The sequence below is a fragment of the Ambystoma mexicanum genome, chromosome 2q (genome assembly GCF_040938575.1).
Source record: "Ambystoma mexicanum isolate Mex_15411 chromosome 2q, UKY_AmexF1_1, whole genome shotgun sequence".
Lineage (NCBI taxonomy): Eukaryota > Metazoa > Chordata > Amphibia > Caudata > Ambystomatidae > Ambystoma > Ambystoma mexicanum.
In genome coordinates, this window is record NC_090924.1 from 1434729606 (window position 1) to 1434755542 (window position 25937).

The 25937-nt window shown below is 50.9% G+C and overlaps 1 protein-coding gene across 5 annotated transcripts in view; it reads left to right on the top strand.

The window, feature by feature from the left end:
• LOC138570232 (trimethyllysine dioxygenase, mitochondrial-like) overlaps positions 1-25937 on the top strand; it is a 280902-nt gene that overhangs the window by 194192 nt on the left and 60773 nt on the right. For all 5 annotated transcript variants that reach the window (XM_069648970.1, XM_069648971.1, XM_069648973.1 and 2 more), the window contains exon 5: positions 5526-5645. In XM_069648970.1, the coding sequence (XP_069505071.1) occupies positions 5526-5645 (120 nt within the window). The remainder of the gene's footprint in view (positions 1-5525; positions 5646-25937) is intronic.

Here is a 25937-nt window from a genome sequence, read left to right on the forward strand (position 1 = left end):
GAGAGGTTGTTGGGAGCAAGGCTCAAGGTATGAAGGAGAGATTTGATGAATTAAAAAGGGTTAAGATGTGTGAACTGTTGGAAGGGGAGGGAGTCCACGTGAGGAAGCCAGGGATGGATAGGAAGGGGCAGAATAGATACGGGTCCAGGTAAAGAAAGTACTTGTCGATGCTGTTGTGATGGAAGATGGTAGGGTGTGGAACAAGTCGAGGATTGCCCAGGAGGGTGTGAAGTAACTGGACGCAGCAGACCGCAGAGAATTGGTGGTGGTTGTGAAAGGGGGAGGGTGTGGTATATGGCACCTAGTGAATGCATGGGTTATTCATGAAGCAGCCCCACTGCTTGTGTGAATATGTACATACACATGTATATAGTTGACTACTGTTCTAAGTTACAATATGTAACAGAGTTGGAGTATAATGCTGGAGAAGATTAGTTGGATGAGAGAGGAAGGGAAAAGGAGCAGGGGAGTGAAGTTTGAAAACTTACTACTTATATAATTGTATGTATGTGTGCCAATAAACCTTTGTTACGACAATGCTGGTGGGGGCTACCTTTATCAAGAGGTCTTCTCCTTTTCCTGCTATGGTCCACTTTATTGGGAGGGAGCCTTGATCCAGTCAACCGTTGCGCTCAACCTCCTTTGCCTGAGCCTGATTGACCTCCACAAGCAACCACCAGCAGCAATCGCAATCTACATAGGAAACCAGTTTGTGCCACCACCAAAATGCTACTTTACTCATCCTGCAATGGCCCTCTCCCAGCTAAGCTCGCCCTGTCCTGATGGTTTGACCCTATAATGAGCACCTTTCTCACCCCAGTTGAGTGACCCGTAATCTCCTGGCGGTATGGTCTTGCCAGTCCCTCTTGCAGTTCCGCCAGCATACCCTTCTCAATGCCATCTCTTCGGTGATGAAGTCTTGGGTAATCCTTCCTCACTGTCTCACCCACCACCAGTAGAAAAGCCAGCTTAGGCCCTTGTGTTTACTCTGCACTTTCCTGCTGTTTTGACACTCAGATCAAAGGTCAAGCTCTGAGTCACTATGCCCATGCTGGAGTCTAGGAAAACCCATCATGCTCAAAAGTATTCATATTCACAATACTATCCACTACCTTGACAGACCAGTTCAGGCCCACTGCCAATCTGTTCAGCAGCTGCTCCCTTACACAACCAATGCCCCTTCCCACTCAATCAAAACCCCATTCTCTTAAGCACTCTTTCAATATTGTTTCCGGTTACAGAGACACCTGCCAGTAGTTCCACCCTCAGTTCCTAGTCTGCAATAACCCCCTCCCTTCGGTCTTCAGCTTACTCCATGCTTTCTCTGTGATCACTTAAGCGAAGTAACTCCCCAAGAAACCTATATACTGCCACACCCCCGAGTTTATTCGCGATACCTATACAACCCCTGCAATCTCGACATAGCCACACCATCCGACTGTTCAACAACCCCCGCCACAACTTCAAATTCTTCTATCCTGGTCCGCTACACCACAGAGGGAAATGCTGGTAGTGTTGCGTAGAGGCGAATACTCAAAGTGCTGTTTGATTTTATTTTATTTATAAAGCGCAAAAAACCAGGCCCAGGGGCAACCGGGCGCATACTCTTAAACATGTTACAAAAAGCAGTAGTTAAAGTGAGTTACAAAAATATACAGCATATATACATGTACCAAAGGGTACCATTAACAGCGTATAATACAGGGACAGAGCAGAGGGAAAATGTATATTCAGTTCTGTACCCCACATGGAGTCTGGACTGTGTCAAGGTCTCATGAGTCTTGGGAGAGCAGCCATGTTTTAGCATTGTTCTTGAAGGAGTGGAGTGATGGTTCAATTCTGATAGGTGTGGGCAAGGTGTTCCAGAGTTTGGAGGCCAGGACGGGGAAGCTCACCCCACCAGCTTTTTGGAGTTTGCATCTAGGCACGATGAGGCTGTGAGTTTGGGCTGCTCTGGTAGGTCGCGTGAAGGTGTGGCGTGAGAAGCGAGTGGACAGGTAAGGTGGGGCGTTGTTGTTCAGACATTTGTGAGTCAAAGCTAGGGTTTTCAGGTCAATTCTCTGTTTTACCGGGAGCCAGTGTAAGTCCAATCTGACGGAGGAGATATGAGAGCGTCTCGGGATGTTTAAGGCTGCCCTTAAGGCATTATTTTGTACAGTTTGCAATTTATGAAGGTTAGACTGACTGGTCCCTAGGTAGAGAGGACTACAGTAGTCGATTTTGGCCATAACAAGAGTTCTGGCGAGTGTGATACAGTTGGTGGAGTTTAGGAAAATATCCTGAAATATTCCTGAAAATATCAAAGTAAAAGAAGTAATGAGAGAACCGCTCGAAAGGTGGCACTCCATTCACCAACCAATGTGTGCCAACCCCTATTCCTTTGCAGATTCTTGTCGAAATTTTACCCATCCCCCCCCGCTCCCTCTCCTTTCCCAATATCTCTGGGTCCCATCTGTAGCCCCACCCTGGTGAGACATGTCAAACTTCCTGCTGACCCGCTTGCACCTTCCATCATCCCTGACTGCCTTTCTGCTATCCAGGCCTGATGCACTTCCAATGATCTCTGCCTCAATGCCAGCAAAAGAGATACTTCCCATCAGGACCCCTACTCCCGACCTCTTCTCCTCACTCTGTTCTTCTTTCTTGGGCTCACCCCCAACTCCCTCTTCTGAAGCCAGAAATCTAGTCATCTTCAGCTCCTCTCTCATTTCTCCTTCACACTCAGGACATTGCTAAGAAGTTCCACTTTCAGCTCTCCTTCTCAAAGGAAGCCTACCTATTCTCACCTTCCCCAAGAAGCTCAATGTTACCTGAGCCCTGGTTCCTTCTAGGCTTGACTATTGCAATAGCCTCCTTCTGAATCTACCTTCTACTATGCGCCCCCTCCAGCTAATCCACAATCCCCTGCCCTAAAGTCTTCACTGGCTCCCATTTTCTTCAGAGATTACATTCATATCCCTCTGTATCTGTGTCTGGGGCGGGAGGAACCGCACTATCTGCAACTCTCGCTTACTAAATATTCCCATCTAGATCTCTGCGCTCCTCTGGCACCAACTGTGTGTAAAGCGTTTAGCTAAACAGAAAGCAGAAGGTTGATTGCGTACCTCAGCTGGCTCCTTTCTCTGAAACAGCCTCCCCCTCCCTCTTCGTCTTGAGCAGGACTTTCTTAAATTCCGGACACTTCTCAAGACTTTTCTCTTTACCTCCTCCTTCCCCTCCCTCGCTCCTCTGCTAATCTCACATTTGCTTGTTTGGTGTTCAGGGCCTTTATGCATCCTCTCGGCCCTGACCTCCCACACCGAATCGCCCCAGCTTCTGTCTATCCTCTGCACTTGCCAGGGCTCACCCTCCACCCTGGCGGCTCACACTTACCCTACATTGCACTTCACCGGTTGCTCACCCTTGAGCACCACAGCACCTATCCCATAGCCCCTCCCTTCTGCGCTTGCTTGTTCTGAACACTCACAAGGCATAGTAGGTTTCTCCCCCCGCTGTATTTGATATATATTTTTTTCTCTTATACATTTTGAATTGTTTCTCATCCCCTTGTCCCCTCCCTGTTGCCCTGTGGGCGATTTGAAACCGTATTTATTCGTTCACGATCCAGATTGGCTTTTTACCCACGCTTTCTGGCATAGGATCTCCTCTAGGAAAGAAATCCCGTTATCAATTGCCTTGTTAAAATTCTTAAATGAATTACATTTTATAAAAATGTCTTTATGATCATTATGCGATGTATTGATTTCCATGTGTTTAAGTTCATATTTTTAATTCTTTAGATATAATCAATTCATTCTGTGCATGCCTTTCAAACAATTGAATTTGTTTTTCATTTTTTGTTGCTTTTGTTGATATGTCTTAGATCATGTCTTTTTATTTTGAATCGTAGATGTGTTTATTTTATGATATGGATATGCACTTTTTCTTCTGTTGATCATTTTAGTAATGATGATCTTTTTTTATCTTTTGTAATTCAAATGTGTAATAAGTCCTTTTGTGACTAATGCACACTAAAAAAGAAACGTTTTAAAGTATTTACTGCCTGTATAAGCATCTAACAAGTGAACAATTAAATAAAATGAAATGTGAGACAGTCTGCCAGACCTAGGCTCTAGTTCTTTGACTGCTGAGCGAATCCAGGGCTGCACCAATGACCAGAAAGAAAACCTTGCATGTAAAGACTTAGTTGAAAAGTTTTGTGCCTAACCGTAGATTTAAATCTTTGCACCGATCTAAAGATAGGGAAGTAGTAGCACAAAAGAGGCAAGGGCCCGAGATATCAAGGAGTCTGTTTGTTTGTTGCTCCATTATGCATGTATCAGTCTATACTGCCCTGGAAGAAAGGCAGGCAAAACAACGTCAAGTGCCGGAGACGGGCGGGGAGGGAACCCCACCTTCATCCTGAAGGTGTGCCACAGCGTCAAATGCATCAATATGTATCAAGATGTTACCAAAAATAGACCTACGTATCTATTCCCGCCAAATATGGCTTGATGGCAAGTTTTAGCATGGAGGAGTGAATTTTAGTAGCTAGATGGAGCGAAATATCTGGCGGTCATCTTGGAAACTGAAGACCCTCTCGAAGGTCGATATGACAATTTTATTTAGAGGTGTACACTAAGTAAATTCCTTCTTGTTTCTAAAGTTATGAATAGTCTTTTCAAACTAAACCCACGTGTCAGTTGAGTGCTTCTCCAATTTGAGAGCAGCCTGAATGACAAGAGTTTAGGGAGAAGCCCCAACTATAGTGAATGACTTAGGCGATAGATCTTGACCGGGATGGAATGTGGCAGTCATTCCCTGAAGGCAGTTCTCTACCTGGAGACCAGCACTGAAGGCAGTCCTGCTTGTCAACAGGAACCAGTGCAAGGGTTCCTGGCCTTGAGAAAGTTGCTTGTCACCTTAGGCCAAAGATAAGACATATGTGTTGTGATGTAAAAGACTGGATAATATGATATGGAATATGGAGGGTGGAACTAGAACTGGGAGGATGGGGGAGGTCCAGGCAGGTCAGTTGGAGTTAGAGATTAAACAAAGGAAGAACTATGTGGTGTCCTGGTGTTCTTATTAATGGAACAATTAATGTGTACAAGCTAGGACACAACAATATGCCCAACCGTTTGTGTACAGTCCGCAGAGAAGCAAACAATACAGTTGTAATTCTAGCACACAAGCTGCCGAGGTCCATAATTTAATCAACTGCAGTATTCACCACCAAACCCCCAGTTCATCAAAAGCAAGCAAACTGTTGCCCGTAATTGGTGACTTTGGTAGTGGTCTAATTTAGCCAGCCATGTTTGGTACGGTCAGGGTAGGGAGAGCTTCCCCCAGTACTCTCCCTCCTACATTTTAGCGGAAGACTAGAGGCTAGTGAAGATCATGTTTCTTTCTCTGAAGAACATGTTCCACCTCTGTTTCTGGGTATTTAGTTAGAGATTTCTTCTTTAGGAGGTGTAATCTATAGATTGCTTTACTGTGAATTTGTGTTGGAAGATCCTAATCTGCTCAGTCACATTTTCTCGCAGACAAACCATATTTGGCAGCATGTGGACCTTCACCTCTGATTTCTCCCGTGGAGACACTGCGTATACGAAGATAGCTCTGGACCGCCATACGGATACCACCTACTTTCAAGAGCCCTGTGGGTAAGCCCTGTCGGACACTTTTTACAATATTTCTGATATACAACGTGCACCACTGGCTATGTCCTAAAAGTACAGTGCTGCCTCTGCGATCTAGATTGAATTGGGTTGCTCATAAAGATCACAAATGTGGTAATTTTGTCAAAAGCTAAAGTTGATCTGTAATGGAATTTCTGGAAAATTGTAGTGGGGGGAGGCGGGGGGGTTTGGTGCTCTAAGTTAGAGAGGTGGGTAAGGTAAGACTTCAGTGACAGGGATCCAAGTAACACTTCTACTCAAGGTGAAAAGTCAGTTTAAAAAAAAACTTCTTTAGTAGGGAGCAAACATGTAACACTTAAATATACTACAAAATACACACTCTCATTTTCAATAAATCAGTAGATTCCATTTTGAGATGGCACACAGATACTTCCTACACCCTGAGGTGACTTCAGTAACTAGGACACTGTGAACATTGATATGTCACTGGTACATAGAGCAACACTGAGTTTGGTGTCAAAAAGGAAAAGGTTAGGGAAGGAAACAATGGTTAACAAGTTTCTCAAACAAGTAAGCATGTTTTGAACCCACCAATGCAATGTAGATTAACCCTTTCCCAGCGATACAAGTAAAGAATGTATGACTTTTTCGAGGGACAGATCAAAACACAAAGTCAGAGGTAAGAAGAGTCTATCGGGGAGCCTCGACAGCCAATGTCACTTGAGCAAAGTCTAGGGGAGATGAAGTTCTTGAAGGTAAGACAAAAGTTGTGCACAATGTTAGAGTTTTTGTTGAAAAGAAATCACTGTTGGGCCACAAGCTGGAAGGCTTGTGAAAGGCAGAGCTGCAAGCAACTCTACAAAAGGCAGTAAATGCAAGTCTCAACTGAGCGCAAGCAAACTACACAACAAGAGGTAAGTGCCCCTTAGTTCACAGTACCTTAGATCTGAAGAAATTGGTTCCAGCTGGCTTCTGTTCCTGTTGTAGTATGGCAGATCCTGTTGTTCCTGGGCTTCAGTCGTGGGGACATGAGGGAGGACATCGGAACTCCTGCACTACGATTCGAAGGTCGGCAGCAGTAATGAACAAAGTTCAGATCAGCGCACTTCGCAGTTTCAGAATCTCGTGAATGGCACCACAGCGGTTCTTGGACACCTTGTGGACTTTTCTTTTTGCTTCTGGGGTCCATCACTCTGAGGTGCCTCAGGCTTGGTCAGCCCTGCTTCTAGGGAGTCCGGAGGATCTTCCTGGAGCTTGAGCCCAGCTTAAAAACAATGCGCTCGATTCTGGTGTTCCTATCCCTGGCACTCGCTTTTTGCGGCATCAATGGAAGTACAGCCAGCTCCAAGAGGATTTCCAGATGAGTTTGTCTTGGGGTCGATTGGTCCCACCAACCCAAGGTGAGAAGTCGTCCTTTGCAGGGCTTCTCTAGTCGAGGCGAGTTTGGAGCTTCAGCACTGCAGCAGGGCTTCACCGGGCAAACCAACGTTCCAGGAGTTGCAACAAGCACCTCTTCCAAGTTCTTCTTTGGATTCTTTTGTCCAGTGGTCGACTCTGCCTTCCAAGCAAAAGACCTCACCTTATTATTCAAGTTTCTCCCATTCATTTGTGGCCTAGCTGTCACTCACAAAGCAGGGTGGCTGTCCTCCAAGGACAGCCAGTCAGCCAATCACCTTTGAGTGCATTCCTGTAACTAAGGAGACTAAGCACAGGGGGTTTCGGGAACCTCCCTCGCTTCTTGTCCTGCCAGACATGCCTGAGCCAGAGGTGGGCTTTAGCAGTGAACCCAGGCAAAGACAAAACTAACAAATGGACTAAACCTGGTTTGGCGCGCAGAGTAAATATCAAGAAGAACCTTTACAACAAGAAATGGCAAAAAAAGAAGACTGGTGCCATTTTGACAAAATGAGCACCCATGGGTGTGCAATACTGTAGCCGAGGATTCAGTCTGCGGTAAAAACACACAATGGTAGGAAAAAGTAAACCACTGCCGCCAACCATTAATTGTAGAAAGGATAACATAAAAATTTTACATGAGAAAGTAGACAAATTGGATAGAAGTAACCCCTCCAGCACTCTATGTAAGATGGTGTGTGCTGCGCCTACAAAGTTACAAAAGGTAAGTAAAGTCAATTTCACTTTATTACTCTTGGAAACAGTAGTTTAACCAAGAGAATGTATTTAAACCTTGGGGAAATCCTAATGGACTTCCCTGTGCCACTGCACTGAAGGTGCTGTGTGTCACAATATATAACGATGATGCCTACTCCAAAACCAAAAGAAACAGAGTTTAAATCAAATAAGAATACATGAGAGGGTGGAAAAAGGGGCTCATTCTCCAGGATAAAAATGAAAAGCACTTAAGTCCAGCAAAAGAGCTGGGGTTCTCTAAGGTAGGTTCTGAGCCTCCTTCCTTACAGGGCACCATTGCACCATATAGTCACTTTGCAAGTATGCCAGTACTAGACCCCAATATTTTTTAAAAAGGTCCTGCTTCCCTTGAATCTTATGTTATCCATTCCAGCGAAACAAAGCTCCAAACATTCTGTAGCCAGTCCTGGATCGTTGGTGCCTGTTGTTGTTTCCAGTGTTGTGCAATTACCAGTTAAGCCGCAATCAACAGGGTCATAAATCCCCTTTTCTGTATCTTTGTGTATGTTTTCTACCATGGAATCCCACATCCATACTCCCCCCCCCCCCCCCCCGTGACTCCGTCCCCTGGAACATCTTGCGCATCTGCTTTCTTACCCCTTCCCAAAACGGATGTAGCTCCTGACAGTCCCACCATATTTGTGACCAATCCCTCACCGTCTTCCATCCAACATTGATCCGATGCCAGGAGAAACATTGCATGAATTCTTTTGGTTGTGTAATGCCACTGTAAGGGCACTTTAAGCCCCATCTCCCTCACTTGAATGGATTGTGTTAGCTTCGAGATAGATCCCCACAAGTATCCCCATGGTCTCCCTGAGATGTCCTCCACTAGGGTTCCTTCCCACTTCCTTGTGTACTTCCATTGTACTTCCTCTTCGTGATCATTCTGGTACCTCTAAATGCTTGACACCAAGTTCCTTGAGCCCATATGGGCCCATATATACCCCTCATATTGTGTCAACTGTCTGAAGCTGCCACCTTGATAACTGGGTCGGTTAGCCAATGGTTCAATTGCTTATTTATTTTATTTATTTAGCATTTATTTCAGCGCACAAAACCCTGAAGCATCTAGGCGCTATTTACAGAAAGTGCATGTTCGCATTTGGTAGTTGGGTAGGTAAAAATCAGGTACAGCGCAGGGCTGCGACTGTCACATTTGGTGGTTACAGGTAGGTAAAATTCATACTTCTATTTAAACCGATCCCTCTGTTAGCCCTATATACCAAATACATTAATCAAATGCTCTTGAAGTCTGACCCTGATGCATATCCAATTTCTTCAGGCAACCCGCCCCTTCCATGCCTTGAATGCCCCCTTTTCCATCCCCGGTGGGAATTCTGAGTTCCCAAAGATTGGGTGAAATGGGGAGGGATTCCGCATTAAGGCCCCCCGCTCCACTACCCAGTCCCATACCACCACCCCCACTCCGACTATTTCCCTAATCCTAATATTGGGATGTCTGTTTTTTGTTCAGCCACATGAGTCCCGAGGGGGATGATCTTGCTACCGCCCTATCCTGTCTGGCCCAGATTTCATGTTGATTTTCTGGGGACCCATTCCCTTATAACATGTAGCTGGGCCACCTCGAAATATCTTTGAAAATGGGGAAAGGCTAAGCCCCCTTGATACCTTGGGGCCGTAATGTGGACATCGCCAGCCTGTTTGTTTTTCTTTTCTTCCATATGTATGACAATGAGATTTTAGTGAGGGATCTTAAGGTCTTTGGGGTCTTAATAGGCAGTGCTTGAAAGTGGTTTAAAAGTTGTGGCAGTACTACCGTCTTTATCGCCGCCATTCTTCCCCCCACCATGAGATTGTAAGGGGATACCATTTCATGTTGTCCATTTTGATCTTAACGATTAGTGACAGATAATTTGCCCCCGCACCGTACACAGTGGCGGCTGGTGACTTTGAAAGGTGGTTGGAAGTACATTTCTCCGGGTGAATTAGGGAGTGAGTGAGCGAGTGTAGCTAGTGAGTCCAATCCACATGAAGGCTGGTGCGGGGGTTCCACTACCCCCTCCACGAAATTTTGGATAAATGACTTCCAAAATGCACAATTTACTTTCCAACCCCACAGACATACGACATAAAAAGCATTGTTTTACTTACTAATGGAGGTAGAGGTGGTGTTTGCTTATGTGCTCTCCCATTGCCTGCTAATCCCCATGGCCATTCCCACACAGTACCTGCTCCTCCTCTCCAAAACGGCTCCTCATGGGAACTCTTGGAGCTCGCTTTAATCAAGTTTTACCATTAAACTTTGCGCTAAAAAGTGTCTGCCAGCAGTAGTTTTTCAAAGCAGTCTTCTGCGAGTTAAAGACTTCAGCTACTGGTGTAATAAAAATGTCTTAACCAGATTTGCCTTGAGCCGCTCGATTTGTAAGCACTGTCCGTGTCCTTTACTGAAGTCCTGATGAAACCAGGCATTGGCGAAGCCAACAGTTTAGGCTTGTGTATAAGTATTAGGCATTTGCCAGGCACTGCTATTAGATGCCCAGGTACTTACACCATTTTGGACCTACTACCTTCAATGGCCAGTTAATACCTCTGTGGCTGTGCCTGGCAAGTGTCTTTCCTATGCATACACAAAAGCTCAAATTGTTGGCATTGCCAATGCTTGTTTTACTAAGCCATTAAATACATGCTAAATGACAGCACAGGGCAGTTGCAATAAGCATTGTGTGATCCTGTGGCCTCATCCTTTCAGAAAGGTATTTTGAGCTGAGGTTCGGAGGGTACAGAGGCTCCATCACTGCTGACCGTTTTCTTACATCGGAAGATCTTTGGAATTTAACAAATGTGATATACAGAATGTTCTGCCAAATAGTGAAAATGGTGCCAATATTCTCATTGTGTTCACAACTGCAAGGCTGCCAAGTACATTTATAAACTATTCTGTTGCCCTATTGCACAACTTCATGCTTTGGCGAACATGCGGGTGATGATGTGTTAGTGTAACAATTACCAAACAATCCATAAAGTATAACCTTTACCACAAAAACGATTTCATTTCTGTCCAACCATATACATGTGTTCCTCTTTCACGGAGTGCTGTGATGAGTTCAGCATGAAGCACCACATAAGGGTTATTTATTCCCTCTGCAGAAACAGTTTGTCTGCCAGTAGTGATCCCTGCCATCGCAGCATCTCTACCACCAAGCTCAAATGAATGCCTTATCCAGCCTGGGGTCTGGCATGGATTCACATGCTCATGAATATTCCCTGTCGTCGGGCTGGGACTCCTCGGTAAAGAAAAAATCAGTTTGTTGTACAACCAATCACTGGTCTCTGGGTCATACTGTAGCCCCCCCACCCCCCGCCAATGACTGCCCTCTACTTAAGCCCCTCCTCTGGCAGCCATCTTCAGATTTGTACCGCATGTTCCAGTGTTGGGAGTCCTCGTGCTATAGCTCTTGAGCTTTTGCTATGTTTTGCGATTTTTCTAAGTTTTGCTCTAGTTTCAAGCTCCATCGATCATAATCTGACTAACGGTGACCCGTTTTTCGGAACTTTCTACGCCCCTCAAGGGCGATTGTTCGTCAAGTACACTTCTTGGCGGATTCCAGAAGATTCTTGGAGGCCTACACCGTGTGGACATGGCCTAGGATAAAGGAGACTCAACACCTCTGTTCAAGATCTGCCCAGGATGCGGGCTGCGGAACATCTTCCTGGATGATGGGCACTCCCTGTGCCTTTATTGCCTACATTCAGACAGCTTGCACATGGAGGAGGCCTGTGCGTTCTTCAAGGACATGGTGCCACGCACCATGAAGGACCGTCGCAAGTGGCTTGCCGAGTGGCTGCAGACGAAGACTCCAGCAGCTGGGGAGCCCCAGCAGCATGCGTCTCCCAAGAGAAAAATCTGCGCTGTCTTCTAAGACCTTTGAGGGCACTCCAGCAACCCAACATAAGTCAACGCACTGCGAGTCTGCGGGCACCGGGAGTGCCGTTGGTACAGGCTCTGCGGCAGCCAGGCTGGGCGCAGCGACGCCGACGCAGTCAACCACGAGTCAACGCTCCGGCTCAGCAAAGGAAAAAAAAAAGTCAGACCAGCCGGGTAAGCTTCCGGAGAAGGCCCGGTCGACTCTTGACGTTGAACCCCCCCCCCCCCCACCTTACCCCCCCTCACAGTGAAGGCCTCAGACACGCCCATGGTCATGAAGGCCCAGGTTCACCAGGCTAAGGCATCTATTGAGGGAGTGGTGGCGTCCCTGGCGAAGGCCGCAGATGCGGTCCCAGTGGAGACGACCCCCAAGACGAGAGATTCCCTGCCCACTCAGAGGGAATTGTCTTTCCTGCCCATTGAGAAGACTCCCGTGAAGATGATGCCGATCATCTCCCTGAGGCAGTTGCCCCTAGCCGGGAAGAAGGGGGTGGGGGGGCATGGTAGTCCTGCCAGACTCGGATGTCTCTGAGGAGGAGGAGCTCTCGGGCCTGAAGACCGTGCTGGACAAGAGGTTCATTGAAGCCAGGTCCTACGGGAAGGACCCCGACGAGGCGTACGTAGAAAGTGACGAGGGAATCGTGGAAGAACCACTGGACAAAGGAATCCAAAGAAGAACTTGGAAGAGGTGCTTGTTGCAACTCCTGGAACGTTGGTTTGTCCGGTGAAGCCCTGCTTCAGTGCTGAAGCTCCGAACTCGCCTCGACTGGAGAAGCCCTGCAAAGGACGACTTCTCCCCTTGGGTTGGTGGGACCAATCGACCCCAAGACAAACTCATCTGGAAATCCTCTTGGAGCTGGCTGTACTTCCATTGCTGCCGCAGGAAGCGAGTGCCAGGGACAGGAACACCAGAATCGAGTGCATCATTCTTAAGCTGGACCCAAGCTCCAGGAAGCTCCTCCGGACTCCCTAGAAGCAGGGCTGACCAGGCCTGAGCAACTTCAACAGAGTGCAGGACCCCAGAAGCAAGAAAAGTCCACAAGGTGTCCAAGAACCGCTGTGGTGCTATTCACGAGATTCTGAAACTGTGAAGTGCCGCTGATCTGAGCTTTGTTCATTGCTGCCGCCGACCTTCGAATCGTGGAAGAATCGACGAGGGGTGGCAGTGTGTTTAGGAACCAGAGGACACCACAACACGCCACTGCCGACGCTCCCGTCGCAACTGCCACCATCGACTGACATGTCGGCAGACTCCTGCAAGCTCTGCACACCCTGTGCTCCGAGATGAGGAGTAGGATGCCTGTGCCTCTGACGGACGATCCAGCAGCGCCTGGGCCATCAGAGGACCAGCCGCCTAAGAGGAGACGAGTCCATCCGCCTCCACCCTGCCATCCTTCACTCCATCCCCTCCGCTGAGGGACGAGACGGAGATGGCAATGACGGGTTCGGACGACGTCGGAACAGACCTCCTGTCACCGGTACCCAGGGCTTCTCCACCCGATGAGATTGGCTCATTCCATGCCATGATCTCTAGGGCCTCGGAGCTATTTCAATTGAACCCAGAGGAAAAGGAGGGATTCCTTTTACAGCGCTGAGAGGCCAAGAGGAAGACTGTGCTCTCGATCCCCCTGTTGGATGACATTTGGGACGAAGGACTGTCCCTTCTGAAGAACCTGTCCTCGGCCCCGGCAAAGAGACCGATACGCGAAGAAAATACAGGGTGCCAGACTCTGCACCGAAGTGTCCCAAATCTCACCCGTCCCCAGACTCGGTGGCGGCCAGGAAGAAATCTTCAGGGTCGGCAGCATCGACTTCCACTTCCCCACGGGACGGCGAGGGAAAGAAGCTAGACGCCATGCGACGATGGGTCATCTCGTCAGCGGCAACGACCATTAAGGCAGCCAACGCACTCGCCATCGTGGCCCGCTACGACAGGGAGCTTTGGTTTAAAATCGCCCCTCTTCTGGACTTCCTTCTGGTGACAAGAGGGTGGAGGCCCTTGAAATCCTACAAGAGGGCGAGGTTGCATCGGACCATGCCATCACGGTGGTCACGGACATCGCCGACACGGCTTCCGCCAGATGGGCAACATCGTTTGCCTTAGTCAGCGAAGTTGGCTGAAGGCCACCAATTTCCGTCCAGACAAGGGTATTGGACATGCCCTTCGGGTATAACTTGTTCAGCAAGACTGTGGACGAATCTCTGCAGGCCATCAAGGCATACGAGACAGCTTGTGCCTTGGGCACACTCCAACAGCAATGGTCGTCCTTTCAGACCTCCGGAGACGAGTCCGATGGTGCCTCCAAAGGATTCGGTGGCAACTTCTCTTCGTACCGCCAACCATCCCGTTCCGCGGCCCAGGAAGCCTACAGGGGCCGCAGCAAAGCCAGAGGAAATCGTTGTCGCTGGTAAGGCCCCCATAGTGGGTCGTTCACGACGAAGCAGGACTGAACCGCCCATGACGTCGGGCCCCCATGCGAGCACCCCGGTGGGAGGCAGGCTGGCGAACTTCATCGGCGTGTTGAAGTCCATCTCCACTGACCGTTGGGTGCTGGACGCCCTGGCCCACGGATGCACCCTGGAGTTCCAAAGGATGTGTTCCCGCGTTCCACCAGTGGCCAGGCAAGAAAACCACATCCCACAACTGCTTCTAAAGGTACGAGTGATACTGAAAAAGGTGCATTAGAACTTGTCCCGAAGAGGCTTCGCGTTCCGGAGTGTACTTGCAGGAAGAAAACCGGCAGTTGGCGGCCCATCCTCGATCTCTGCCGCCTCAACAAATACATCAAGTCCCAGAAGTTTCAGATGATTACCCTTCAGCACGTGCTGGGACAACTGGAGGAAGGGGGATTTCCTGTCGTTGCTGGACCTGGAGGATGCTTATTTTCACATCCCCATCCACAAGGGGCATCGAATGTTTCTACGCTTCATGGTCCAGGAGCAGCACTATCAATTCAAAGCCCTTCCCTTCAGTTTGAAGTTGGCGCTAAGGGTCTTCACCAAGTGCCTGACGCTGCCAGAGGCGGCGCGGCTGCGCCTGCACGGGGTCCACGTCTTCCCCTACCTAGATGATTGGCTCATCTGAGCGAAGTCAAGGGAACTTGCCGTCGAGCACACAGCAAGGACTGTCCGCCTGCTCACGGAACTGGTGTTCTCGATAAACTATGCGAAGTCCTGCTTGGTGCCATCGCAGGACGCTCGGTTTCTGAGGTCCAGGCTCAACAGTGTTGCGCCTGGCTTCGCCGTCGGAGGGCAGGATAAAGGCCATCCTGGGTAAGGTACAATGGCTGTTGACAATGGAAGTTGCCAGGGTGAGGGCTATCGAGTCCTTGCTCAGCATGATGTCGTCATGTATCTACCTCGTTCAGCTGAGCAGGCTGCGGATGCGGCCGTTGCAAGAGTTCCTCGACGCCCGTTGGATCCAAGTATTGAGAAGCTTCGAGGACAAGATCGCCCTCAACGAGACGTTCTGTCGAGCGATTCGGTGGTGGGGCGTTCGCGCGCATCTAGCGGCAGGCACGGACTTCCAGATCCCAGCGCACCAGGAGACGGTGACGACGGACGCCTCCCTGGAGAGATGGGGCACCCACACCAGAAATCTCCAAGCAAGAGGCCTTTGGTTGCCGGAGGAGAAGTCATTGCACATCCACGTCCTGGAGCTCTGGGCTGTGTTTTAGGTACTCAAATCATTCCTTCCGTCCCTCAAGGGCAAAGTGGTGCAGGTCTTCACTGACAACACCACCACAATGTTCTAGATTCGGAAGAAGGAGGGGCACCAGATCCCCGGCTCGCTCCAAGGAAGCGCAGGATCTGTGGCACTGGGCCATCACCCAGAGGATGTTCCAGGTACCCTTTCATCTGGCAGGAGTGAAGAACACTGTCGCCGACTCACTCAGCAGGGAGCTGCACTCTTGACACGAGTGGGAGCTTCGGCAGAATCAGGTGGACCTACTGTTTTGACAATGGGGCAATCGCCAGATTGTTCTGTTTGCGACGAACACCAAGTGCCGGAGGTTCACCAGCAGGTTTCCCCAGCCGGGGAGCATGAGGGATGAATTTTCCTTCCCCTGGGACGGCCTGTTTGTCTATGCGTTTCCCCTCGTTGCCGTTGCTTCTGCGACCCATCAGTCAACTCAGACGGTCCCGGTGCAGGATGATCCTCGTCGCTCCGGCGTGGCCGATATGGTACCCAGACCTTCTCGACATGTCGGGTTCCCCTCCAGTCAAGCTTCTGGCGGACGCAGATCTTCTCGCCAGGTAAGGAGGTGCTATTCTGCACCACGACTCAGGGGCGCTGAACTTGCAGTCCTGGCTCCTGCAGCGCTAGAGTTTGGTGGATACGATCTACCGGCGGACTGAAAGGAGGTGCTTTCCAAGACCAGGGCTTTGTCTACATTGAAATTCTACGGTCATAAGTGGAAGAGGTTCGCCGTCTGGTGCTGTGCACAGAAACTCAACTTTCTACGGATTACGGCTCCGCAGTTGTTACCGTATTTGCTGTCGCCGGCCAAGTCAGGGTTGGCCCATGCTTCCATCAAGGTTCATCTAGTGGCTATCTCCCGCTACACCAGAACTCTGGGGCGGTCGTCGTCGTGGTCACACCGCCTGGTCAAGGAATTCATTAAAGGACTTTTCCGTTCGTTCCCGCCAGTGAAGGCTCCGGTCCCGGCATGGGAGCTCAACGTGGTGCTGACTAGGCTCATGGGGCCCCATTTCGAGCCTATGCATTCGGCATCGCTGAAGTTTTTATCGTGGAAGACAGCGTTTCTTGTGGCCATCACCTCCGCACGGCGAGTGAGAGATTCAGGCCCTCTTGTAAACCACCTTACTTGACATTCCACGAGACGAGGGTGGTGCTGCGGATACACCCCTCCTTCTTGCCCAAGGTGCCGTCGTCTTCCATCTCAACAAGCCCTTGGTGTTACCTGTTTTCTTCCCGTCGCCTTTGTCGCTGGCTGAAAGGACTTTGCACACGGTGGATGTGGCTAGAGCGCTGAATTTCTACGTGGACCACACAAACTGTTTTTGGAAGACATCACAGCTGTTTGTGAATTTTGGCCCTGTGAACCAGGGGAAGGCCCTCTCCAAGGCTTCCATTTCCAGGTGGCTCTCCGGCTGCATCACCCATTGTCACCGGTTGGCAAACCGACCGTTGCCTGGCTGGCCGAGAGCCTGTTTGACCAGAGTGATCACTGCAACTACGGCATTCCTGTCTGGTGTGCCCCTGCTGGACATCTGCAGGGCTGCTACGTGGAGGTCGACGCACACCTTCACGAAATTCTACTGCATCGACCAGGATTCCAGGGAGGACTCCAGAGTCGGTCAAGCAGTGCTGCGCAACCTGTTCACTTGAAGGTGAGCCTGGTGAGGAGGTAAGAGATGCTTAATGTTGAGCCTTGCCACCTCCCGTGGTTGTGCATGTGCACTGCTACGTATTCTTTATTCATGAGCATGTGAATCAATGTCAGACCCATGCTGGAGATCAATAGTTACAGGTAGGTAACTTGTTCCTTCCTTTGACTCTCATTCCCAAAATCACAGCATCCTGGCCAACTGCAATCGCTCCTTGGAAATCGCCATCACTGCATCTCTACCCCCAGTGCATCCCTGCCAGCTGTGATCACTGCGCCTCTGCAATAGATGGGCATAACCCTACACCCTTCTCCTAGTAACAGAGGACCAGGACTCAATGGACCCCTCGCCCTCAAGGAGCGGTACACCTTTGCAGCTCCTTTTGACCACGGGTATTCACTTGATGGTTGCCGGTACACATGACCCAGATTTTGCGATATGAGGGAACCAGTACTGTAACTTATTTCATGATTCCCGCATTTTGCTTGTTCTGGTCCAGAACACATGAAGTGCAGGAATCTGAAATGGGATAACTATTGCGTTAAAGTACTGGTTCCTCATACACCTCTGGCAATCACCCCCAACCTCAAGCCATAAATATATAGCCACATCAGGCTGGATGTTCAGCATGCCAAACCTGCTGCCATACCAGAGGTGGTTGGCACTGAGCAGATTGCATTTGGCAAGCAGCTGCTGTATTCGGCACAGCTCTATTCGATTGAGCATAGGCTCTGCACACCACAGTGAGACACTTGCATAGGCTCCAGCCAAAATAGTTTCATCCGATGAGCTAATGAAACCCATAACTCCTGACAGTTCCAAACCCTCTCCCGCACTGCTACTTTACATTAGATTAAACAGTACACAGAGGAAAACAGCACGCGAGAACGAAAGACATGGGGTCAGCAGCTTGAGAACAAGAGCCCCTGGTGGCAGGGACAACAAGTGCAGTACAAGCTGAAGAGACGCATGTGCCAGCCAGGTTCATTCAAAGGGAGGGGCCACTGTCCGCAGTAGTGCTTGATAGCCAAAAGGTCGAGTTCCGGAGGTCGGAAGAAGACTTTGGGCCCGCGCCAGCCTCATTACGCAGACACAGTCCTGTCCTCTGCAGTTCTGCCTTGGGAAATGCCGCAGGGCAAGGGAGGGCCTAGTGTCGTTGACGCTGTAGGCCCTGCGGCATCATGTCCTCCGTGGACAGAATGTGGCACCGACGTCACCCACACACGTGCGCCCATCACCCAAACCCACACACTCGAATGTCATTGGCTGGCAAAAAGCCAATGACATTCAGTAAATAAATTGGTTGCTAGTCTACGCTATGCCCCAATTGACACCTCAGGCTGGTGCGCAGTTTGCGCACAGATGAACACTGGCGGGGCCACCTCTCTATCGCCCCGCCAGTCGCCTACATTGTGTGATGTTAATGTAGAGTGCGTGAAGCTACGATCTCCACACAGCTACAATTACAAAAAGATGCGTAAAAGTGGATGTGTGTGCGTCAGTGTGTGTCTGTCTGCCATCAACATAGCAGGGCGGTCTGCAATGTAGATGACTGGGCCTCTCAGCGACAGTCGGATTAATTATTTTTATTTTCGTAAGTCCCGTCCCCTTTCCTCAATACGGTATGGGCGTCCTTTCCGTGGGACGGGAGACGGAACCTTTTTCCCCACAAAAAACCTTCTTCCCCTTTAAATTTAGAAGGGCGCAGGGATGCGGCCCAGGGAGCATGCGCTGTCCTGACTCCGCCCTGCGGCGCCACACCTCAGTCCCCTTTTCCACGTCGACGGGAACGGCCCGAATTCACCAGCGCTCCTGGGTTTGGCTTCCGCCATGTAATACTACTTTGTCTTTTTTTGTTTTATCTATCATTCAGGTACTCAGTCCTCAGGCGTTACGCTCCTCGTTGGTGCATGTCGACTTCTACAGGGTTCAGCAGGTGTCCATCCTGTAACGGGCTCTTCCCAACTTCAGACCCTCACGCCCTCTGCCTACGTTGCCTTGGCCCAGACTACGTTTGGCAATCATGTTCGGCGTGTGATTCGCTGTCCTCTAAGGCGCTGAAGAACAGACTCGCCAGGTGGAGGGAGCTCTTCCAGAGGTCGCCTCCAGAGGATCTCAAGAACTTCGTGAAGCATCGAAATAGCCCAAGGTAGGGCCGATATTCTCTATCGCACTCCTCAAGGGAGACTCCTTCCCAGGAACACTCCCACGCAGGAGGGACCGGGCAGGTCCTTCTACCGGCACGTGCACCGAGGCTGCTTCAGCTACCGGCCTTCGAGTCGAGGTATCTTCAAAGTGTTGAGGGATCGGAAGTTATTTTTATTTATTTTTTTACCGGGTCTACACCAGAGAGGCTCCACCCTTTTACTGGCACCATGGCCAAGGGGCTACACCCTAATACCGGCAATACATCTGAGGGGCTACACCCGAAGACCAGCAATACGTCTGAGTGGGCACCTAAACACAGCTCTACGACCCCTGGGTTGAGGGTGTCGCACCTATCAGCCGAGGAGCAGGGTAAGCCTCGGGATCCACACGCGATCATCTTGGACGAGGCTGGGTCCAGCGGGCTGAGCACCACGTCGCAGGCACATGGCAGGCAGCTCAACAGAACGGCTCCTGCGCCAGAAAGAGACACCTGTCCTACGCCATTCCAGGAATTCGTCAAAGAACGAGTGTGAAGGTGGCACTGGCCTCAACCAGGTATGTGGCCTACAGTCTACCCCTCAGTTGCGCAGGCAGCTTTCCTTGGCGTCCATAAGGACAAGGTACGCAGCGGCTCCAGCAGCTCCCTGCTACCCTGTCGGCACCCCCTGCCACCTCTTTGACCAGTGAGGAGGTGCTCTTTGAGAAGTTCCTTGGCCTCATGAAGTCACCTCAGATGGGGGTTATCATCAAAGACTCCATCAGGGAAGTCCTCCCCGCAATGCTAGAGGCACCACAGATGCCCCCGCCCAGGCCCCAGTGCAGCCACCTCCCTGGCTCCCCTGCAGCCCCGCCGCCTCCTCAGCCTCTGGCCGCAGGCTCTGTACCCCAGCCTCCAGCGCCAACTACTATCCTTTGGATCTGGAGGATCTTGTGGAGGAGGAGGATCCGGACATGCCATCCTCAGCCAGGGCCTTCCACTAACGTCTTGCTGGTCTGGCGGAGTACTTGGGCCTCCCCCAGCCCGAGGTTGAGCATCCGGCAGATGGGGTTCTGGCTGAAGTCCTCACGCAATGCTCCTCTGCCAAATCGGGGATTCCTATGCAGACCGATGTAATCTCCCTGGCCATGAACTTCTGGCTCAGACCCCACTCGGCCCAGCCAGTCAATTGACATCTGGACGCCAAGTACAGGCAGGTGGAGGGGGGATACACTCTTGTTTTCGGCCCATCCCCAGCCACACTCTTCAGTGATCGCCGCGGCATCACTATACTCCAAGCCCCAGTCATCCTCCGCCTCTTCCTCTGGGGCGCAGCTAGGCAAGGAGAAGATTTTTGGGGCGTATGGCTAGAAACTCTATTCCGATGCCTCTTTACATCTATGTCAGGCCGATGCCATGCTGGCGGCCGCCAACTAGAGATTATGGCAGGAAATTGCGTACTTCCTCCTGGAACTCCCCACCCAGAGCCAATCACGCTTTAAGGCGGGGCTAGCTGAAGCCAAACTGGTGGCGCATGACCTCATGGAATCCACAGTGGCTCATATCGATACCTCAGGCTGTGCCATTTGTATTGCCACGGACATGAGAACAGCCTGGCTCTGGGCAACAAAATTCAACCCGGATGTCCAGGAGCGTATTCTAGATCTACCGTTCGAGGGGGGACCTCTTCCACTCCTCTGTGGATGAGGAGCTGGACAAAAAGTAAAACGGCTCACAAAAGGCCAAGTCTTTATCCATCCTTACAAAGACCACACCCAAATCGTACACACAATCTCGGCAGCGCTCGGAAAGGGGTCCGACATATGGAGGGTTTGGCGGCTTCCAGGAAAGCAGATCCAGGCAGCCGGACTGCTCGCCGTCTCCGAGCCGGCGCAAGCAACAAAAAGGTGGTGGGGGTAAGGGCTTTTTCCAGTCCCCCCTCCTCAGCGACAGCCTCTGAGGGAAAGAAGGCATGACACGCCCCTTTGGGTCCACGTGTCTCCGGTGGGGGGCAGCCTTGCTCTCATGCACATTTCTGGTGCCAGAATTTTGCGGACCCATGGATCCTATCCGTAGTATCCACGGGTTACCGCCTTCCTATCCCAGCCTCTCCTCCCTCCCTCCCTCCCTCCCTCCCCTCCACTCCCATAGGTTGAAACATTAACTCTTTTGGCGGTGATCCGGTCACTCATAGGGAGCCAGGCAGTGGAGGAAGTCCCAGCCTCCCAACAAGGCTTTGGCTTCTACTCCAGGATTTTCACCATTCAGAAGAAGAACCAGGTGGCTGAGAGTTGTGCTGGAACTTTCTACCGTCAACCTCTCCTTGCCCCTGCAAAAATTCAAGATGGCTACGCCAGCTTTTATAGCAGAGTCGTTTAACAGGGGAGATTGGATGTGCTCCCTAGATCTGAAGGACGCCTACCTACACGTCCCGATTTGGCAGCCCCATCCTTCTTTCCTGCGGTTCAGGATTATGGGATACCATTTTCAATACAAGGTCCTTCCTTTTGGCCTCAACTCGGCCTCAGGGCCTTTACCTGACTCATGAATGCCGTGGTGTACCAACTCAGAGCGCAGGGTCTCCACATCTACCCATACATTGACTGGCTCGTCACTGCTACATTGTAACGCTCACCTGACTCCCACGGAGGCGCTGGCCTGGTTCGCGCTGCTGTGACCTCTTCTAAGGTGATGCGCAGGGTTCGGAAGACGGACTGGACCGGGCCCCCAAATCTGGCTTGTCTGGCTCGCAGAAGTATCCTTCTGTAGGCGAAAATAGGGAATTAACTGTCTGTGGGGTAATACAATCGGCCTCCCACTTTCCCCTCTCACCCTCCTCGAAACCCTTCTGTGATTCCTCGTAGCGTCTCACCTTAGGGTCTGGAAGGAGGAGCTCTCCATCCTGCTTCTGATGCAGGGGCGCGTTGGTATCCAGTTACTTCACTGGATTTTCGGATTGGTGAGAACCAAACTTGCTTGGCTTCCAGGTAAGTTTTTTGATAAGATGTTCCCCTTGTGTCCATGCATTAATGTACTAATGCTAGTGTCTTTTTCCCCATAGGGGCCGGGGTACGAAATGCCGGGGAACAGGCACCGACCCGAGATGAGAGGTGAAATCCTTGTAGAAATCAGGTAAGTCTTTAATGAGCGTTTTTTGATGTCTTTTCATTCGCTCATTAACGCTGTCTCTTTTTCCCCTTAGGGGCCGGGGTCTGGAAATGCCAGGATGCGGCGCGGACCCGAAATGAAGAGGGAATGAATCAACAGGTAAGTCTTAACATGGAGATTTAGCTTTCCTTATTCCCTTCTCTCTCTCACCTTTTGTTCTGGTCTTTTTCTCCCTAGGCGCTGGGGCGTGACTGCGAATCCGGATGATCGCTGCTGAACATGGAGGCGCCCTGTAAAGGTGAGTGGAATGCGGCGCTGCAGTGATCGACGCGACGAGCTTTTAAATAAGTCTTCCTTTTCAGGATTGTCGGCGAGATGTCTCCGGGATGCGGATTTAGCAGGTAAGGACTTTCCTTCTTCTGTTCTCTTCTTCTCTTCCTTTGCAGGTGATCCAGGATGCTGGCAGGCGTGGCAGAAGTCAGGATGCAGGAGCAGACACGGTGAGCGTCCAGCTGCTAGATGCAGAACAACGCGAAGCACGTGTGGCTGTTCGGGTGGGGTTTAAATAGCCTTGGAAGAAGTTCCAGGTCTGTATCCTTTCCCGACCACGCCCGGATGGTAAATTAGTCCCACAGGTAAAGTAGTTCCTTTCAGGCCTCAAGGAGGCCGGGATCCTGCAGCATGGTCTGCATCAGGTAAGTGCACCCAAGCACTTCCATAATGAGCCTGGCGCCTATGGCGCCAGGACACTGTCCAAAGGGCCCCTATATGGGGTTGCTGGGTCCTTCCTTGGGGACTGGATGTCCGCTTTCGGGGACACAGGGCTTGAACCGGCTCCCCGGGAGCGGGCATCATGACATACATCCCCGGAAGCGGTTCTCCACTCTTCCCATGCCTTTATGAACACACTGCACGATCTGGACTTCTCGCTCAATCTCAAGAAGTCACAGCTGCAGCCTGCGCATACTCTGACATTCCTGGGCCTCATCTGGGACACGTGCTCCGAGAAGGTCTTACCATTGGAGGACAAAATATCGGCCATCAAGAGGGCCATAGCCCAATTCCTCAGCAGAGAGGTGACCTCGGCATGGTGTTACCAACATCTCCTGGGTCTACTTGCATCATTCGTACGTAACATGATGGTCCAGGGACTGCAACCTCCGAACGGGCAAGCCCTTTTAGCCGCCCTCGCCGCAGGCCACCATCACCACAGACCCCTCGCTCGAGGGTTGGGGAGCCACCCTGGACGGTCTCGAGTCCACGGCACCTGGACTCGACAATTGGTTGGAGCTGAACGTCATCTGGCTAGCGCTCAGAGCATTCCTACCGCTTCTCAGGGGCAGGGTTGTCCTCCTCCATTCAGACAACTCAACCAGCGTGTACTACGTCAACAAGCAGGGTGGCACCAGATCCCCGCCTCTGTGCAGACTGGCGATCAGCATGTGGGAGTGGGCCCTAGAAAATGACATTTGCCTCACGGCAGTCCACCTCCCGGGGAATCCAACCTGGAAGCGGACCGGCTCAGCAGGCTGGAAGCTGACAATAGAGTGGCAGCTAAACGACCTCATTCTGCAGGAGATCTTCATCAGGTGGGGTCACACCCACGTGGAGCTCTTTGCCACCTGGCACAACAGGAAGTGTCCCCAGTTCGCAACCTAGCAAGGTCGTGGCCCCGGCTCTCTGGCCGACGCATTTCACCTCCAGTGCAACGACATGGAAGCCTACGCCTTTCCGCCCACTCCCTTGATCCACAGGGTAATTTGCTAAATCAAGGAGTCTCGCCGACTCCTCATTATTCTGATAGCTCCATGGTGGCAGGCCAGGCCATGGTTTTTGGAGCTTCTCAGCCTCTCGGAGGTGCCCACGATTCACCTTCCGATTGGACCAAGCACATCTTATGGCGCAGCAGGGGGCAGAGTCATCCACCCTGCCCCAGGGAAACTAGCCCTCATAGCGTGGTACCTGACCAGGTAACGCTTCGTCACCTTAGCCTCTCACAGGCCAATCTGGAGATCATACAGGGCGCCAGAAGCAAAGCCACCAGGGCCCAGTATAAAGGCAAACAGACCAGATTCTGCCACTGGGCAGACTCCAGGGGTATTGACCTTTTGGCATGCACTTTGGACGACATGCTCTCATTTTCGGCGCATCTCGCTCATTGAGAATGTGCAGGTCGACACCTGCCGCACATACCTTGCAGCCATTGGGGCTTACAGGAACTCTGAGGAGGGCATTTTCTCCTCCAACCCTATAGTCAAGAAACATCTTGACGGGTCTCGCAGGCTCTACCCGTCCGTCAAGAGACCTAACCCTGTGTGGGACCTTAACATAGTCTTGGGGGCCCTGGCGCACAAACCATTCAAGCCAATAGCGTCCATGGACATCAGGCTGGTCACCATCAAGACGGCCTTACTAGTTGGTCTTGCCTCGGAGAGTCAGCGAGATCCAGGCTCTGGTCGCCTCTGAACCATATGCCACCTTTCACAAGGACAAGGTAGTCATGCGGACGCACCCGGCATTTCTGCCCAAGGTTCCGTCGGTGTTCTACTTGAACGAGGAAATGGTCCTTCGACGTTTTTTCCCCAATCCCAAGTATGAAGCACAGCAAATGCTGCACTGCCTGGATGTCAGGCGTGCCCTAAAATTATACTTGTATAGGACCAAGGGCTTCCGCAAGTCGGACGCCCTGTTTGTCATTTTCAGAGGCTCAAGACCAGGCTATCGGGCCTCTAAGACTTCCATATCCCGCTGGATGGTCTCTGCCATCTAAGAAGCGAACGAGGGCCAGCACAAGCCACTTCTGGCCAACATGCATGCCCACGCAGTCGGCTAAGGCAATGGCCATCGCATTCCAGCGCCATGTCCCTTGGCAAGTCATTAGCAGGGCAGCCACTTGGGCCTCGTCCTCTGCTTTCTGTAAGCATTACTGTTTGGATGCCGGCTGTAGATCTGATGCGGCCTTCGGACAGGTGGTTCTCAGGAACCAGTTTGCTTAAGGAGGGCCTCCTCTCCCCCCTGTGGCGACATTCAGTAGTAATCGCCCATACATTATGGCGGAATGGGGACGGGACGTAAGAGTAATTATAAGTTATTCACCGTAGTGACTAACGTACTCTTTAATCCATAGTCCCCTTTCCTCCATACATCCCACCAACCTCCCCCCCTAATAATCCTGGTGTCGTTAGGCAATGATAAATCTATTGTCGACGTGTCAATCGGGACTGAGGTGTGGCGCCGGATGGCGGAGTCAGAGAAGCGCATGCTCCTTGGGCTGCACCCCGCGTGCCTCTAAATTTAAAGGGGAAGGATTTTTCTGGTGAAAAAGGTTCCGTCTCCCATCCCTTGGAAGGGACGCCCATACAGTATGGAGGAAAGAGGACTATGGACCAAGAGTACATTAGTCACTAGGGTGAGTAATTTTTTGGAATTGTAAATTGTGCTGCCACGCCATGCAGCCAAAAAAAAATCCACAAAAAGAAAACTGAACTTGTTCAGTGTCTGCAGCACACTATGGAGGGAGGGGACACGGGTGGGAGCGGCGCCCCCTGCCCTATGTAAGCGGCCACCACTACTGGTACATGTGCTCCGATGCTTTCGCAAGAGAGACGCCTAGATATGTAATTCCCTTTTCCGCAATCTTTAAGTGCGTTCGGGACCCCAACCTTATTCACCACCCCCTCCTGCTTTATAG